The sequence below is a fragment of the Oryza brachyantha genome, chromosome 5 (genome assembly GCF_000231095.2).
Source record: "Oryza brachyantha chromosome 5, ObraRS2, whole genome shotgun sequence".
Classification (NCBI taxonomy): domain Eukaryota; kingdom Viridiplantae; phylum Streptophyta; class Magnoliopsida; order Poales; family Poaceae; genus Oryza; species Oryza brachyantha.
This window is the reverse complement of record NC_023167.2, coordinates 2,585,832-2,602,943: the sequence shown is the minus strand read 5'-3', so window position 1 is coordinate 2,602,943 and position 17,112 is coordinate 2,585,832. Positions and strand designations below refer to the sequence as shown.

The 17,112-nt window shown below is 38.2% G+C and overlaps 1 protein-coding gene across 1 annotated transcript; it reads right to left on the bottom strand.

Moving 5' to 3' along the window:
* Positions 1 to 1,663: 1,663 nt before the first annotated feature.
* LOC102701079 (E3 ubiquitin-protein ligase UPL6) lies at positions 1,664 to 16,687 on the bottom strand. Its single transcript, XM_006654012.2, has 27 exons — positions 16,613 to 16,687; positions 16,293 to 16,508; positions 15,767 to 15,864; positions 15,559 to 15,686; positions 14,929 to 15,040; positions 14,251 to 14,431; positions 13,095 to 13,277; positions 12,652 to 12,834; positions 12,165 to 12,234; positions 11,788 to 11,897; positions 11,401 to 11,705; positions 11,128 to 11,224; positions 10,063 to 10,206; positions 9,529 to 9,615; positions 9,359 to 9,445; positions 9,144 to 9,284; positions 8,922 to 9,047; positions 8,576 to 8,674; positions 6,286 to 6,353; positions 6,105 to 6,171; positions 5,573 to 5,743; positions 5,387 to 5,476; positions 4,591 to 4,671; positions 2,916 to 2,989; positions 2,390 to 2,461; positions 2,224 to 2,316; positions 1,664 to 2,110 (listed from the first exon to the last, which is right to left on the bottom strand). The coding sequence occupies exons 2-27, from the start codon at positions 16,449 to 16,451 to the stop codon at positions 2,044 to 2,046; spliced, it is 3,093 nt and encodes a 1,030-aa protein (XP_006654075.1). The 5' UTR covers positions 16,452 to 16,508; positions 16,613 to 16,687; the 3' UTR covers positions 1,664 to 2,043.
* Between the last annotated feature and the right edge of the window lie 425 nt (positions 16,688 to 17,112).

The following is a 17,112-nucleotide window of genomic DNA, read 5'->3' as shown; positions in this document are numbered from 1 at the left end:
GCCAAAAATAGTAATATGCCTTATAAAATGCAGTAACAACGTCAAAATATAGTCATGACGGATCTAGTTTTTTAAATCACATTTTTTTAACCAATGTGGTAAAAACGGTTTTAAAAAATAATATAAAACACATGAGATATTGTTCTCTAAATATTAAGAATACAATATTTTTAGCTCCCTCACATGCATTAGTTGTATTGTAACAACAATATAAAGTCGTGATGTTATTGTACTTCTATCGTGATGTTACTGTATTTCTATCACGACGTTACTACAACTGTGCAACACACGTGTTATTGCACATATATCGCGATGTTACTGCACATCTATCACGACGTTACTGCAATTACATATATTTTATATATTTTATAGCAACATAACGCTATTACTGTATAGGAGGCACATCATTATGCACATATAGATATTTCTTAAGATTTTAAACTTTAAACAATTTTATCTCTCACCTCATATATTACTTTTTAAGAACTTTTGTACCATATTGTTTGAAAAAATGTTTTTAAAAAGTAGATCTCTCATGGGTATGTTTCAACGTTGTTACTGTAAATTAATCGTCATGTTACTACATTTTTATCATCGTGTTACTGCACAATTCATGTGAGACAAGAGGTGAACTTAGATAGATATGAAGAGAAGCCCATAAAAAGGTTGACCCACGGGGTTAAGCCTTTGACCAACTTTTAAATGAGGTAGGGGTGATTTTTGGGCCTTGGGAGAAGGAGTGGGAGGTGGAATGGGCCTTGGGAGGCCTTAAAAGTGAGGGATGTGTGTAGAATAGCTTATACTAAGAGGTGCGCGTATTAGTGTAATCTAAGCAAAGGCTGAAAATAAAGTATAATAAAACTCCAAAATTAACTCTAAGTGTTAAAATTAAAATTTTAACTTATAGGTATAAGTGAAAAAAAAAGAGGCTTTATATTCCCATTTTTCTCAATCTTGGCCATCAAATGCTTCCATCAAGTTACAATTGGATATAAGCAATCTATGTGGCAAATAAAATTGCACGATGAAATGGTATGTAAAATTTGTTTTGCGGTTACATTCAAATCGCACCACCTGTACCACACTCACAAATGAGACACAGCCAACGGCAAATTCTTGCCTTAAGAAAATTCTTAATATCCCTATTTCCTTTTTAAGTAAACTAATAATCCCCAATGTCCATCCTCATAAAAAAAGCACAATCTGTCACAACAAAACTATAGGGGTGATTAGCCAAACAACATATTTCCAATCAAAAGATAATTTATAATCACATATTTTATATACGATTTTTTTTACAATTTGAAAAACAAGACTGAAAAATAAACTTTGATTAACCACCCAAAAAAAATCAACGGTCAAAAATAATAAGAATGAGCAGAAGCGAGAGACGCTATTGGCTATTCAGTTCAGTATATTTTTCAACTTGAGGTTCAGTTTTGTTGGTGCTCGAATAATCTCTCTATAATAGTAGGCATAAAGACATTAATGGATCGGTCAGGAGGCAGCTAGTGGGCAACGAAACCATTCCAAATTTCCCTCCTCGTTCCACAAACCTCCTAGCTTTTTTTCCACCGATCTTTGTATGATTACCGGCCCCAGGGCACCAAGCGGCTGGTGATAGGGTTACCTTCTTACATCACAGCAACACCGACACCAAAAGTAGAGAGACGCTTCCAAACCATCTCTAGCATATCATCCCACATCTCCAGGAGAGGCCATCAACCCCAAATTTGGTTAAAAAGAAAAAATCACATGTACAAGTTCACGGCTGATTTACAACAGCATCTGCTTATTTATGGTGAAACAATTTATCACCGGCGTCCTAATCAATCAGCACTTGAGCAGCTGGCTGCTGTAGCCTCCCTCCTTGGCCTTGAGCCTTCAGTTCCCCAATGCCCGTGTCTTGGAATCACCCTTCTTTCCTTTCTTTGTGAGGCCTCAACAGGGGGCCCGGTTGTCGGTGTTCTGGCTCCTGGTGCCTTTTAACCTGTTACCTAGCAACTATCTACACTGCACAATATTTTTAGCCCACAAGGCGGTTTAGCTTAGATCGAAACCAGCTTCTGCGTTTATCGCGTACAACAATTTGGTTTCCAATTGCGCCTTGCTGTTCAAGAGAAGGGAATCCGTTAGCCCCATTGCAATGTGATCAGATAGAAGATATGAACAACCCCATAAGTGCGACAATATGCACCAAAGTAGGTACTGCAATTTACTGACTTCTTATAAGGAGGGAGCTTCAGAAGGTTCATGCAAGTAGCTGATGTAGGCAAGCGGTCTTCATCCTCCTCCTCCATACCAGGGATTCCAGCTCTGCAGAGGCTCAGTTTACAATGACAATTCACAATTGCAATAAATCAAGCATAAATAGATATGTATATAGAACCTCTGAATGCAGAATTTCGGTTCGAGGTATTGGAATCCAAGAAGTGGTCCACGAGAACATCCAGTCACAAACCTGTGCATTCATTATCAAACACATGATGAGACTAGGAGAAAAGCATCATTTCAAACTAACGGATAAGGAATATGTTTCAGCTAGTCATAAATCGTGCTTATGCATCAACCATCTGTGCATTAAGGAAAGCAGGGACAGAGACCAAAAGGGAAAAAAAGAACTTGAACATTCGTCCAGCTAAATTAAAAGAGATACCAAAGGACAATACAATCAGCAAACATTATTACAACTGATTCTTTTTATTTTCATGTTTGAAAGTAGATTTAATAAAGTAATAAGTGCTATAAAAAAAGCCATGCATACACAGAAAAGGGCAAGTAATTACTCGAAAAGGTTTCCTTATTTCCATGTTTGAAAGTAGAACTAATAAAGTAATGACTGCTATGAGAAAACCCATGCATACACAGAAAAAGACAAGTAATTGCTCGAAAAGGAACAAATTAACCGTGCATACTTGAGAAACTTTTTCTGATTATGTGAACTGAAGTTCTTTAGAACCTCCCAGAATATATCAATAAGATCATGGTCCTGAAACAAAACCACTGTCAATCCTTATCTAACAGGAACAATACAAGACATGAATAAATTCTAACCTCGTAACATGAAATGACTGTAGAAATATATTATTAATATAGCAACAAGAAAGTCTTCAGCATGTCGACGACAAAGTCTAATTCTATAATATGCCATTGGAAAACCATTTTCTCCCCTATATGCCACCCTGATTCCCTTCACTAATTTGTTATGCCTACCGAGCTCATGATTGATCCAGGGTGGTCCTAGCAATAGCACAAGTTCCTAGTTTGCTGGATAGATATGGCAAATTAACAAGGTCTCTGAGGGAGGTTGACCAAAGATTCTATTCTCGAATTTAGAAGTTAACAAAAGAAAAAAAAAAAGAAATTCATGATACGCCGCACATGGTCAGCGTGCTGAAGCAAAATGGCAACCAAATCGGCTTGGATAAATGTGCCTCGTTTGTGCGTCGAGGTCGCCTGAAGCCAGAGCACTTTGCTGAATGGCCTTGTCATCAATGGTCGGCATGACTCGAGCAGAACTGTGGATAGGTAGCAGGATTTCAACTGTCAGAGATGTGCGGAAATTGTGGGCCATGGGATGTCTGCTCCACCAGTTGTCTCTTCATCACTAGAAATAAAGCTTTGGGGAGTCCAGGAGTATATTAATTGTAGAGGGAATATAATGAGGATTGAAATAAGAGGTCCGCGAAGGCATTTTGGGCATTATGTAAAAATTGGCAGCTCCTAACTTAGGTTAGCTGACCTGATAGTAATAGGAATGACATAAAATTAAGAAAACAAGTTGTCCGGTGGTATATGGAAGAACAGAACCTCGTCAATGGGCATATTGTAGTACTTGTCTTTCATCGACGCCATATAATAGATTTTTCCAAAAGAAAATGTCTGCATCAGCTGGTATGTCCATTCTACCAGTATGGTGTAATCATAAGTTACCTTGGTAGTTCTCTACCGCTACATGATCCAACTTACCAACAAACCAAATCCTTAAGCAACCAATTTTAATATTTGAATTTATGTTGATTGCTATTGTGATATTTAAACTTATGTCGATTGCTATTGTGATATTTAAATTTATGTCAATTGCTGTTGTGATATTTAAATTTATGTCGATTGCTATTGTGATTTAAATTATTATTGTAAATCTTAATGCATGATTGAAATTTAGCAAGGATATCCAGAAAGTGGCAAAAAATACTTGTTATAGAATATTCCCTTTTATGGCACTCTGAAAACATTGTTAAAAATGCACAAAACAGCCAACATAGTTCACAGAAGTAGAGTTCATAATACCACACAAATAGAAAAAACTTGTGTTTTGAGGCAGTTAAGTGTTTGTTGGGATTTCAGGCACACATCCTGGCCATGGAGGTTAATAACGAGCAACAAAAACTAGGAAAACATTAATGGTAATCCACATAACTGCATCTATTGATTTAGGTTTTGTTAGTAAGGAGATTCTAATGTCAAAGTTCAAAAAGGTTTTCTAGGCTGCAAAGCAATGAAGGAATAGCCTGCAAGAAACTTCAATAAAATTATTAGTCTACTTTCTTGAGTTATGTATGGCAGGATGGTATTTCAAGCAACATATACCGGATGATATCCTCCGGAATAGTTAGTGTTCGAGCGTAAGTCATCAATGTCCAAGCTTTCCAGAGAGCCAGATATGAGAACCTGCAGAGGCAAAACACAGCAATAGAACATCAGAAAAATAACTAAGGAATATACTATGCTAATTCTAAGAATATCTCTAAATAGAAAACTATTTTTAAGTTCATGTTATCCCCCGTGAACTACCAAAAACTAATCGCTTTACTCCCTAATGGAATTTCTCTTTTCATGTTTCTCTGTTTTCAGTTGAAATTTTGTGGGATGATAAATAATATTATGCCCAAAGTCAAAACATTTTTGGGGCGAACGCTTAATCACTTTAGGGCTGATTTAACCATCAAGATAAGAACTGCATGGCTGTCATGAAAATTTTGAAAATGTATTGTAACAAAGGTTATGTTGTCATCTTTGGATCTACAAATATTCAACTTAAAATATTGAATTGTATGAAGAGAAAAAATTAAAAATGTCAATAGAAAGTAAAATGAGATAAAAATAATATTTTTTTTGGTGGGGCTAAATCCTCCAGAGAGTTTGAGGGAACACAATGGATATTTTCCTTTCTAAAACAAGTGCATGTTATCAACCAAGTGAAGCAATTCAGAAACTACAGCTGAGCCTAGCATGTAGATGTAAACATTTCCTACTTAACCAGAAGCCCACATGGCCACACCTATTTGGTGTAAACACAGAAACAGAGACATTGTGATCACTATATTGTTTTGCAAAATGTGGATTGTTTTTATTCTAATTGTAATTGTAACGCAAGTAAAAGTACCTGGATTTCATGTTCATTGAACATGTTAATCCATTCATTTGGTATTAGTTGTTGAAAACCTCTCAGAAAATGTGTGCTTTGGGCACGGATCTGTGATAAAGAAAAACAGCAGCAAATTAGGTACCAATGTATTTCAAGACAAGCATATTTGAAAAACTCTCAGGAAATGACATTGCATTATATTACCTGATAGTTCAACCGATGGTTGGCAACAAGATGGATATAAGTAATAACATTTTCATTAGTTACACGCATATCTCTCCCACCTGGGAGCAGTTCTTCTTCAGATTGTTCACCATATTCGTTATTCACAATGACAAAGTACAACTCCAATTGTGAGATATCACCATCATAATGCTGAGGATGTAAAAAGAGAGATCATCATAAGAGTGCAAAATGAACATCCGATGAAGTACTATGAAGGTATGTAAAGCTGCTAAGAAAATGCAGTTCTTTTTAAGGAATGCAAGATGCACCCCACAGTTGAATCTGGACTGCAAGATTTGCAGCCAGTCTTGAAGCAGAACTTTTATTCTTAGCTTCTCTATTGATCAACAGTTTGGATTTTTTTTAATATGTACCACATTGACAGAAGGAAGAAGAAAATTAGCTGACTATTTCCCAGTCCCAATTGCATCAGAAGTTCTGATAAATCCTAGCTTCTAAAACTGTCAAGAGCCATTTTCTACTTCACAAATAAATGGAAACAGACTCAAACCTTTAAAGACAGAAGATGCCGATACAATTCTGGATCCAATGAAGGCAGATCATTTAAGAAGTTGTACCTGATTAAAAGCAAAGTACCAGATTCAATCATCCAAAGTAAAACATAGCAAGTATAATGGAGCATGATGCTTCAAATAAACGAAGTAAAATTGAGCATACACAGAGAGGCATACTTGTGTTTTAGCTTGCTCAAGAAGAATGTTGCAAATGGCAGATCAACAAGTATGCCCTCATAGATTGCCTGGAGCCACGAATCAAACAGACAAGCATATATCAGATTGTAGCCAAAATATCAGGAAAACTAGAAGGAAATATACAAGACAAATGTGACTGTCATTAGAGAAATTTGGAACAAAATAAGGCATTAGATTACAGCTGTCAGCACACAGATTTAAATATTTAACTGACACTTAATTATAACACACACGAGATGGAAACTCCAGGGTGAAGAAAGTTATATCTAGAGATTTACTCGCATGAAACACCTTCAGATTGATTTTTATATTCACGCGCCAAGATTTTTTTTATATTTACATGTTCTGATGTTTATCAACAAATAATTATCAACTTAGATGTTTGCATATGAAAGTACTTCCAATGAATTGTTGACTGAACAACATTTCATGAAAAGAAAATGTTCATTAAAGTTCCATTTTGGAACCGTGCCCTCAAAGGCAAATCAAGAGCACACTAGACCATCACTCTGGATATTTATTTCTGTAATATACAGGTATGAGTCCAAAGAAGAATGTCACAAAGACAATTTAGCTCAAGTAATCACATGCAGAGGATTAATATAATGGATTGATGTTACATTCCAGAGCAACCTATGCAGCATATCACAAGAATATCAGAATGTGAACACGGTATATAGAGATACAATAAAGATGTTTCCAGAAGCTAAGTTATTCTAAATAGCATGCTATTGCATGTGGACCTAACACATTAAGGTGCAAGGGTATGGTTATACACGTTTTTTGCAGAACATGAACCAGACAGCAGGTAAATGCTCCTTATTGCAATCATATTTCACATTGATGTAATGATGTTATTTAAGTCGCAAAAGTTCTCAGGTCGATATATTGAGGAATGGGAACGCAGAACATGGGACGCCATTTTTAAAAACCTAGAACAACAGGGGTATACTTTGGAACTCTAGTTAGGGACATGGGTCGAGAACCAAATATTTTCAGGATGATGTTCCGGAATGACAGACCTAGAGAATATTTCTTACTCCTTAGTCCAAAGAATAAGCTTCACCTGAAATAAATATAAGCTTTAGGGCTTATATGGAAGAATTCAACTGAAGGGAAGAGTTTTCTTGATATTTACAAAGTCAAAGGGCTAAACTGAAAAAAGAGGGACTCCCAGATATTTTATCAACCCATCGGCCATTCCCAATTCCCCATCAACAGTCAAGACAGCGCTCTCAGCCTCACTTGGTCCAACTCTGACGACGATGATGCTACCCCTGTCCTCACTCAGCACCTATGTTCCCCCAGCCCCCCTTGGCAAGATGGCGGGGGTGCAACTCCATCCTCCCCCAGCATGACTGCAGCGACGCTTCCCCAGCTCCCTCAACAATGAGGTGCTCCCCTGTCTTTCCTCAGTGGCAACGGCATCAGCGCTCCCCGATCATCCCTTGGCGGCGACAGCTGGTGCGTTCCCCATCCCTAGCGCTTCTCATTTCCCTCCATTGCTCCACCTTATCAAGACAACGAACCATCTGTGTTACCGACGCCTTTGTCGGTAAAGTATACCGCCGGCAGCAGCCTCCTGGTGAGAAAAAGAGCCCAGTGGCACTTAATTAGATGTGTTTTATTTATTTTTAGAAGGTTTTATTAGATTGGAAGGTTTTATTAGTTTGGAAGGTTAGTTTTTGGTTTGGGCCTAACCTATAAAGGTCGGCTGTAATCCTTGGGAAAACTATCAAATGAATTGATATCTCCCTAGAAGGGGCGGTGTCATCTTCGACCTGGCACAGGACCTTCCTGTCGCCGGCGATCTGACATCCGTCAATCGTGTTCTTCGTTATCCATTACGTTCTCAACTGTCCTCTGCTTTTGTGTTGGTGTCTCCTTTACGTACGCCTCGCCGACATAGGCCAAGCCATATCAATCTGCGTTTGGAACATCATCCCGCATCGTCCCCGGCCCCCAGTAACAGAACTTACCATACATCAATTTAACAATGGATTGAGAGGCAACACGTTCCATCACACAACATGCATTCAACTCAAGACAACAGAAAATGCAATAATAGTACTAAAATACTCAAATTATTCATTTTAGATGACAGAAAGCAAAAGTCATATGAGGGTATGCCATGATTGTAGCTTCCACTTCCACAAAGAGGAAGATGCAAAAATGGCATGTACAATTTGTGAAGATTCACTTAATTAAGCTCTATTATGTTCTGCTCAGCAGTCAGCAGTTGAAAAAAAAAGATGAATGATCAAAGTACCTTCCCGAGGAGACTGCCAAGAAAATGAAAATATTGCAGATGTTGTTCATGGACCAATCCAGATCCAGGGTTTGGGTATAGAAGATGATCAGCTGTCTCCTGCAAAAGCATTAGAAAAGAAACATGTGAGGCTCTATAATTGATATGCAAATCACTAGACATTCTCCACACTGTAAAACAGTAAGGAAAGTACATTGCACACTTAGAAGGTTTTAGGTATTGCGAGTCAGGCTGCCAGCACAACACCATAGATTATACTAGTGCTATTGCATTGAGCCATTGAGTATGATAGTGACTACAGCTGGCACTATTGCATAATCAATGAAACGGACAAAAGATCAGATACCTTGAACAAACCATACTGCACATCAAAAGCAGCTCGAGTGATATTTTCCATGAAATCCTTGAAAATTCCACCTCCATCAATCCCAGCCTCTTCAACACCATGCTCATTAACAAACACCACTCGAATCTATAAGAATGACGATGTTTTGTTGAAACATTAAACAATGTTCCTACATGAGTTTTGATCAACAAAGAATAGAGATGAAAGAAATAATAAGCATACCGGTCCTTTAAGGTCTTCTTCAGAAAGCATGCTTAGCTGATCAAAAGCGTCTTCCAGAAGTCGATTTCTTCTTATTTTGAATCGATGTCTTGTCAACGCAGAATGTGATGTTGTCAATTGTCTAGAATTTACCAATTGTGACTGCACATATAGAGAAACATGTAAAGCATTATCCCAAAAGATGTACCAATCTTATCACTATTTAAACAACATACAGTGAATATTTTAACTCTGCTGGTAAAAGGTGCTAAGAAGGGAGCCAGTTTTATAATTTCCGATGCTCTAGTATTGCCAAGTAGAGCCTGAAAAACATGTAAACAGTGTTATGAGAAAATATGCTGCTTAAAGTTATTTGAATTAATTAAACAGCATAGAAGTTCACTACCTGAGAGACAAAATTTTCACTAGTTGCTTGTTGCGAATAGAAATCATTAGAAGAAGTGAATGGGAGCCTGTTGTTCCAATCTTGCAACTGCAATGGAGTACCAGGTTTAGTAGTCTTCCTCCAACAAATTATATATATATATATGGAGCACAAACTACTTCCAGGAAATAATCAACAGAACATAGCCAGCAAAAATATTGATGAGTCACATTGTTAACAAAAGCATTTTGTAAAGATTCACAATGTTGAATAAAACACCCTAAAAGATAAACAACAGTGGTTAAGTTTGACAGTAAAAAAGGCGAAGTTCACATGGAGAAAGCATCATCAAGCTCATTGCCTACAAGCTAGCACACTTTCCATTTGGTCGACTCCTTTCCATGGACACTAGGGGACTCAGTTGGGTAAAACTGGAGTTGTTCATGGAAGATATCATGCAGGTCTCAGTTAGGCATTTTGCGCTAGTTTGAACCAAAATGACCTATGGAAATGAAACTAGAAAACTAATACAGTACATCAAGACAAAATATCCACCTGTGCAAGTAGTTCGGATAAACCAATCCTTGCCCCAATCTTGACATTCTCAATTGACAACTTCTTAAGTCCAGAAGGGCTGGGTAGCACTTTCTTAGCAGGAGAGGCATGTGCAGGAATAACCCATAGTAGTTCCCATAAAGCCTGAAAATTGAGATTATAACCATGTGAGTGCAACAGTGGGATAATGTATTATGATTTATGAAGAGCTCAAAATTAGATGGGCAATCAAAGCAGCAAATGCAACATAAGCTAAGATCATGTAATTAAATCATATAAGACAAACCTATATAAAAGTGGATGCAATATACGAGAGTTTAACTCAAGCATTAGAGAACAAAAAACAAAATATGATGAAAATAATAGAGTAAAATACATGGTTGGTTCTTAAACTTGAGAGCGGATGTCATCTAGGTCCATAAACTTAAAAATTGCACATCTAGGTCCTTAAACTTGGGAGCGGATGTCATTTAGTCCGTAAACTTTTAAATTGCACATCTAGGTCCACATCTTGGTTTAATGAAGCATAACCTGTCCAAATCTCATTTGACTGAAGTTGACCTCGGACGGGGTTGTTTGCAAATGTAGTACCTACGTGGAATGCCACATCCGCGGTCAACTTCAGTCAAATGAAGTTTGGACCAACTATAATTTATTAAACCAAGATGGTGGACCTATATGTATAATTTAAAAGTTTACGAACATAAATGACATTTGTTCCCAAATTTAAGGACCTAGATATGCAATTTTTAAGTTTATGGGCCTAGATTACATCCGCTCCCAAGTTTAAGGATCGGCCATGTATTTTACTCGAAATAATAACTCAGGCATCTGCTCTCTATATTTTACTACATGGTACCATTCTGAAAGTAGCTAACTTGTAAAATATTAAGAAAATAAACCACAAATAACAATAGAATTTTCACTAAAGACTAAAGTTACCAATCATCACCAGCAAATATGAGAGGAATACAACAACTAGTTTGCAGCTTTAATGTTTACAAAATACAACAGATCAAGTATGTGGGTAATAATAGCATAGTGATGGTATTGTCTTATGCATACCTTCTTTAGAATTAAAACCAGGGACTTCAAATCTTTAAGTGACAAAGGTTTCTCTTGTTCATAGAATTCCCCATTATCAATTATCTTCAGCATGTGCCTGATAAATGGTAAAATAACAATCTATATAAGATATAACCTCGTAGAATAGATTCAAATTTCACACACTATAGACATATAGCTGCTTGAGAAGAAAGGCTCAAGAAACACATCAAATACAACAAATATATTAGACATAACCAGACAAATTTGTCGATATGAAATAATATGGCTTACTTGTATATGGGACAGAACACAGATACAGGCAGGAGCCAACCCACAGCATCTGCAGGCAGAGAAGGGACGAACTTGGAAAATTGTGGCCAACTTTGGTTCTCATTACATCGCTTTATGAAGTTCCACAATGCAGGAACTATTTCAGTCCGGTATGCTAGTCCAGTCATAATCCGCTCAGCAGGCAATGTGTTGAATGTGACATGAAGAAAAGCACATATAGATCCAACAGCTTCCACCTCGACATCTGATGGTCCAGTTGGATCAGAATAGTTTGTACTCAATGTACCTTTGAACAAAGCATTCACCTATGCATGATACAAGTAGCTGTCAGACAGTAGCAACAATAATATGGAGTCCAGTAATCTTGTCCAGAAAGAGATTGCATACCAAATGTTGAAGCAACCTTGAATCAATTGCTGCAGTTATTTGTCTTTCCAAATCAGCATCAAGACCATTTATGACATCATCCATGGGTGTGTCATCCTCGTCATCTACCCCTGCACACACATTAAAAGGATACAACTTACACTAGATACTAAAAAAGAACTATGAGGAACAAATATTCAGCCACATAAGCATGCCTCCAGCAAACTTCTGCGGGTGAATTATTACTTAGACTCTAAAGAGGCAGCTTGGTATGTTGAAAGTGTTTCTCACTATCACAAGAACCTCTGATAAAAGCAAATGGCAATAGTTTTTGCTACATGATATTAGCCAGCCATAGGGGCAAATGATGGGAGCATTTTTACTGGCTGGACACTTACTTCCGGTAGGTGATGTGATGGTTGGCAACGAGTCCAGCAGTGATGTACAGACAGCAATGATGTCAGATGCCTGGTTTCACAATAAAACATACGTAAGATGGTCATAACCAAAAATTAATGTGCATTCTAAGGCTTCAAGTATACACAAATGAACATCCAGAAGAAAGTGCAAACGAGATGACAAGTTGCATGTCCAAGAAAATTACACTAGTATGAAACTATTTATCAAGAAAAAAAATCAATAATATTAGTTTCATACAGCCAATCAATAGCCTTTTTCATGCATGTATGGGCCAATCAATGAAAAAATGCACGCATCATAGAACTATAGAACTTAATTTGAAGATGGAATGAGAATTGAACATGCACGACGATTGTTGGAATGGAAGGAGGAGCAACAATCCCCTCTATGCAGTTTTTATACATAAACAACTGACTGTTCAAGAAGGGTGACAACTTGAAAGGTGGAAGAGATCTAAAAACATACTGTTTCAGAAGCAAACTTTGGTTCAGACAAGATCCAGGTTGCAGCTTCAAGGACATTTGCAAGAACGCATGCATAACCTGGATGATTAGATGATATATCATTTGGAAGAACATCAGCACAGCTAGGCAAAAAGCAAGCTATCTGATGGATATAATATTTGCTGAGTCCATTAGCTGAGAAAACCTGAAGTAATAAGTAACAATGATCAGATACTGAGATATACCACCTATGCAATAATTGGCTATGTGCCTAATTATTTAAACAAACTCCTAAGAATCAAAACTTTTTAATTAATGGGAAACAATGTCAATCCATTTTAAAGCACTGGGTCTGATAGGAAATCTCAAATTCAAGCTAGGATTTACTGAACAAAACATTTTGCAACTTCTATATTTCCCAGACATGAATATGTTCAGAAAAATGATAATAAAAAAAATATTCACCTTCTTGAAATGTGGCAAACGATGCCAGAGGAAAGGAATTGAGAGAAGCTGAGAGGAGAAACTCCATCTTGGATCAACTACTGGACAACAACACGGATCATGGCCAATATGTGAAGCAGTAAGCATGAGAACTTGCTCCAGGGCAGATGTATTGTTATGATGCTCCAAATTTCTTGCAGTTTGCTGAATCATAATCACACAAAAAACTCATTGACATCATAAAGATTTTACCATGTTCATCAATTCGTAAAGATTAAAAAAAACAGAATATGTATAATTGAGTATAGACTTCCATAGCACGGTTCATTGCTAAGATTACTAAGATTCAATCAGCTTACACAAGGACTGTTTGATACAGGAAGATATGCTAACTGGAAGTTGTATAAAATGAGAGCACATTTGAAACACTCATTGCCATGTGGAAATCATAGAAATTACAGATTTTTATACATTAACAGGTGTTAGGTGCATGTGTCTGTCAATGAGGATAATTTGAATGTTAGCCCATCCATCGATAAATACACTTTCTGAGGAAATAGATAAGTTTAGCCTACATCTTATTAGGCATGAGCACTGAACTCTCAGTATTAAGATAGTCTCAGATGAAGAAAGTATCTATGTTCAGAAAACTAGTACAAAGTTGTAAACTAAGGCGATTTCACTTTCGTTATATATATAGAGTTGATATAGAATTTTGAAGTGCACAAAACCCTGTACGTAAATATTATAAATGCATAATGTGAAGTTGTAGGTTTTCAAGTACAGTCAGGACATTTGATCAGGAGCTCCTCATATGACTATTGATTCATGAAAACAGTTTTGTCAGTTACTTATGGATGGATAATGTGTAACACCCTGGGTACACCAAGTCCATAATGACAAGAAGACTCCCATCAACATTTTGCATAAAGGGTTGCATGAGTTGGATGTACACCAAAGGTGTTACAGAAGGAAAGCATCATTGTTCCAGAAAAATAATTCTCTTGGAGACGAGACCAATGATTTTATAACATTAGAGTCGAGCAACAAGAAAGGTAAATCTTCAAAAGAAAGTGGACTTGTCACTCATTAATTCATTTTGGTCATAAAGTAATCTAAAAGGTACAGGCCCTGGTAGTATACAAATACAAATCTGTAATATAGAAACATAACTTACCGGTATGGACACAATAATCCCTCTAAATAAGCAATAGATCTTCTTCCGCTGAAGATATCCAACTACCTTGCAGTTCCATGGAAGCTTGGGATTTATCAAGCAAGCGACAGTTTCGAGTAATGAAGCAGAAAGCTTTGGTGTGCTTTCTGACGGCATCAAAAGTTGACTGCCCCAATCATGCCTATGAAAATGTAATAAGTCAAACACTCATTTTATCATGGATCATGGATGTTGAGAGATTAAAATCTGCTGGGCATGGGCTACGTAACTATTAAAGGGAAAAAAAGGTAAAATATAAAAATCAAGGGAGAATGCAGAATAGCAAAATCAACAACTGCAACACATCTTCGATAAATTTTTCATTTACTGACACCGCAAAACAAAAGTTAACATTAAGAAAAAGTGGAAATCCCCCAAGTGAGATTTTATAATTCAATGTTTCACGAAAATAAGTCCATTCAATTGAACATGTATCTCAAGATAAAACCTTAATAGAACACACAACTAAATGTTTCATTAAATTTTGTTTACCAGGCTCTACCGCAGAAACTTCATAATACAAGCAATAGTGGTATACAAGTAATCTTTATCAAACTAGACAATTAAAAAATATATCTGCGTCACACAGTCAAAAACAAGAATAGAAACAACCTGTATCAGTTTACTACATGAACTCACCTCTTCTGATGTACAGTCTGTGCACAAACGAGTGCAAGTTTTTTAACCCTGTGAACCACAAGAGGTTCCACTGAGGAGTAATTTATGCCACCAAAGAGTTTTAGAACATCCCCTAAAAGAAAATGGAATGTAATTACACTCAATGCCATGAAAAATACTGAAAAGTAATATCATGTTAAAAGGCCCTCCATAAGTACAAGAGCACAAGCCATAACAAATATCTCACAACCTAGAAACCTCAAAAGCCTCATGAATTTGTAAATGAAATCAAACAATCTAAAGGTTCCTTAACATCATTCAGATAACACTGAAAAATATAGAAACAGACAAGTCAGGTCATGGCAAAGAGAGTAAGAAGATGATCACCAGAATAAGGCACCAAATGATAATTTGAGGATATGACACTCGTATGGCAGTATCATATAGGGATAAAAATACACTAAATTGACAATTAGAATTAAATCTTCACTGGTTAATATATGTAGATTTAATATCCCCATAGCACTAAAAACAAGCATACATGCTATGGGGGCACCTTAGGTCCTAAAACAGCATGACAAAATATTTTGCACATAGTAAAAAAAATTAGGAGTACAGTTGCAATTGGGTGTATGGTACATTGGTACTTACCACCATGTTTGACATACTCTAACAGCAAATTGCAGACTTGATAGAGCATAGCAATGTCGCTATCTTTCTTTGCATTGAAGAAGAACAGGAATTGACGAAGGAAATCAGAATTAGCACCAAAACTGCTCCTGATTTAGTAGGAAGATAGTCAAACAAAGAGCTAGGCCAAGGCATAGGTTAAAGTCTTTAAGCCATTGTATATACATACCAATCAACCCTCTGGCAGTTCTCCCCGAAAGTAGAGCAAAAGTTCCCTCGAACTTCCGAACGTGCCAATTCCAAATCTCTCCTCCCTCTGAAGCATTTCTGCAGCTTATAAGTAGTCAAATTCCATTTTGGGAAACAAAAAAACCTTTGTCTATGTTGAAATATAGGAAGTTCCATTTCGGCAACTCTACACAGACCTAATTGCCCATTGCACTGCCATGCCCAAAAAAAAAACAGATATTTCTTCTACTAGAATTGCTTAAGCTAAACAGTGACACATTTGCAAGTTGCACAGCTACGTTAACTCATCTCATCTCACTTCACCAAACTTAGCACGATTACATTAATTCATCTCACTCCACCGAACTCGTCATACACATGGAAAAAGGAAAAAAAACAACTTGAAGCAAACTTCACCCAATGCAGAGAATTCCTCGGCTGTTATCCCAACACGCCAATGCCCGAATGGCAAACCACCCCCCACGTCATCCAATCCAACCACTGCTCGTCGGAAGTTTCAAACAGACCTGGATCTTCGTGGCTGAGTTGTTCTGCAGGCGCAGGCCCAGGCGCCGCCTCCGCTCCTCGCGCGTCTGCTCGAGCAGCACCTGGCGGTCCCGCTCCTTGTTGCTCCGCCCTCCCAGGTCCACCCGCTTCCGCGCCGTCGGGTCACCGGAGAAGAACATCCCCGACTCCCCTTCCCTCCCCTTCCTTGCCTGCACAACCCCAAATTCCTCGAATTCCTTCCCCCACACCAACACCAACACCAACAACAAAAATCAGAAAAAAAAAAAACGAACGAACGGCGGGGTAAAGCGGGGAGACGACGCCGATCGAATGATCCTACCGCAATGGGGAGGTCGGGCCGATCGGGGGTGGCGCGGCGGGAGGAGAGGAGAGGGGGGGTGCTAGGGTTTGAGGAGTCGCGGAGGGGGGCGGGGCGGCGGAGGAAGCTTGCGGGAGGCGGAGGAAGGGGAAAGAGTTTGGTCGGGGGGAGACGAGACTTGGGCTTGGGAGGAAGAGGAGAGAGGCCTGAAATTGCCCCTCCTGAGTCCTGAGGCCGCGATGCCATGCGGCTGCTGACGTCACCGGCATTTTTCCGTTCCGTCGTGGCCGGCGCCCGTGTGGTCAGGAGGTGGGCCCCTCTCCTCGCCGACTTTCGTTACAGGTCGGCTGGGCGTGTAAGCACCGGAAGAAAATTACATACGATACGATCGAAGCCCTTCCTTCCGTCCCAAGATCCCCATACGATACATATCTACGGGTGTCTGTATCTCAAAGTAGGCGACGTATCTCTCTATTGCCCGGGGGCGTCCGGGGGCCATGCGAGCGACCGTACAGGGTCTC

Bases quoted from the DNA above. Each gene is read 5' to 3' on its own strand.
- LOC102701079 (XM_006654012.2), bottom strand. From the start codon at position 16,451: ATGTTCTTCTCCGGTGACCCGACGGCGCGGAAGCGGGTGGACCTGGGA. The intron at 12,835-13,094 runs GTGAATATTTTT...TTATTACTTCAG, and splicing joins GTTTGCCACATTTCAAGAAG to GTTTTCTCAGCTAATGGACT. The intron at 9,048-9,143 runs GTATGCTTATTA...TCATTCTTATAG, and splicing joins AAGAAGACCTTAAAGGACCG to ATTCGAGTGGTGTTTGTTAA.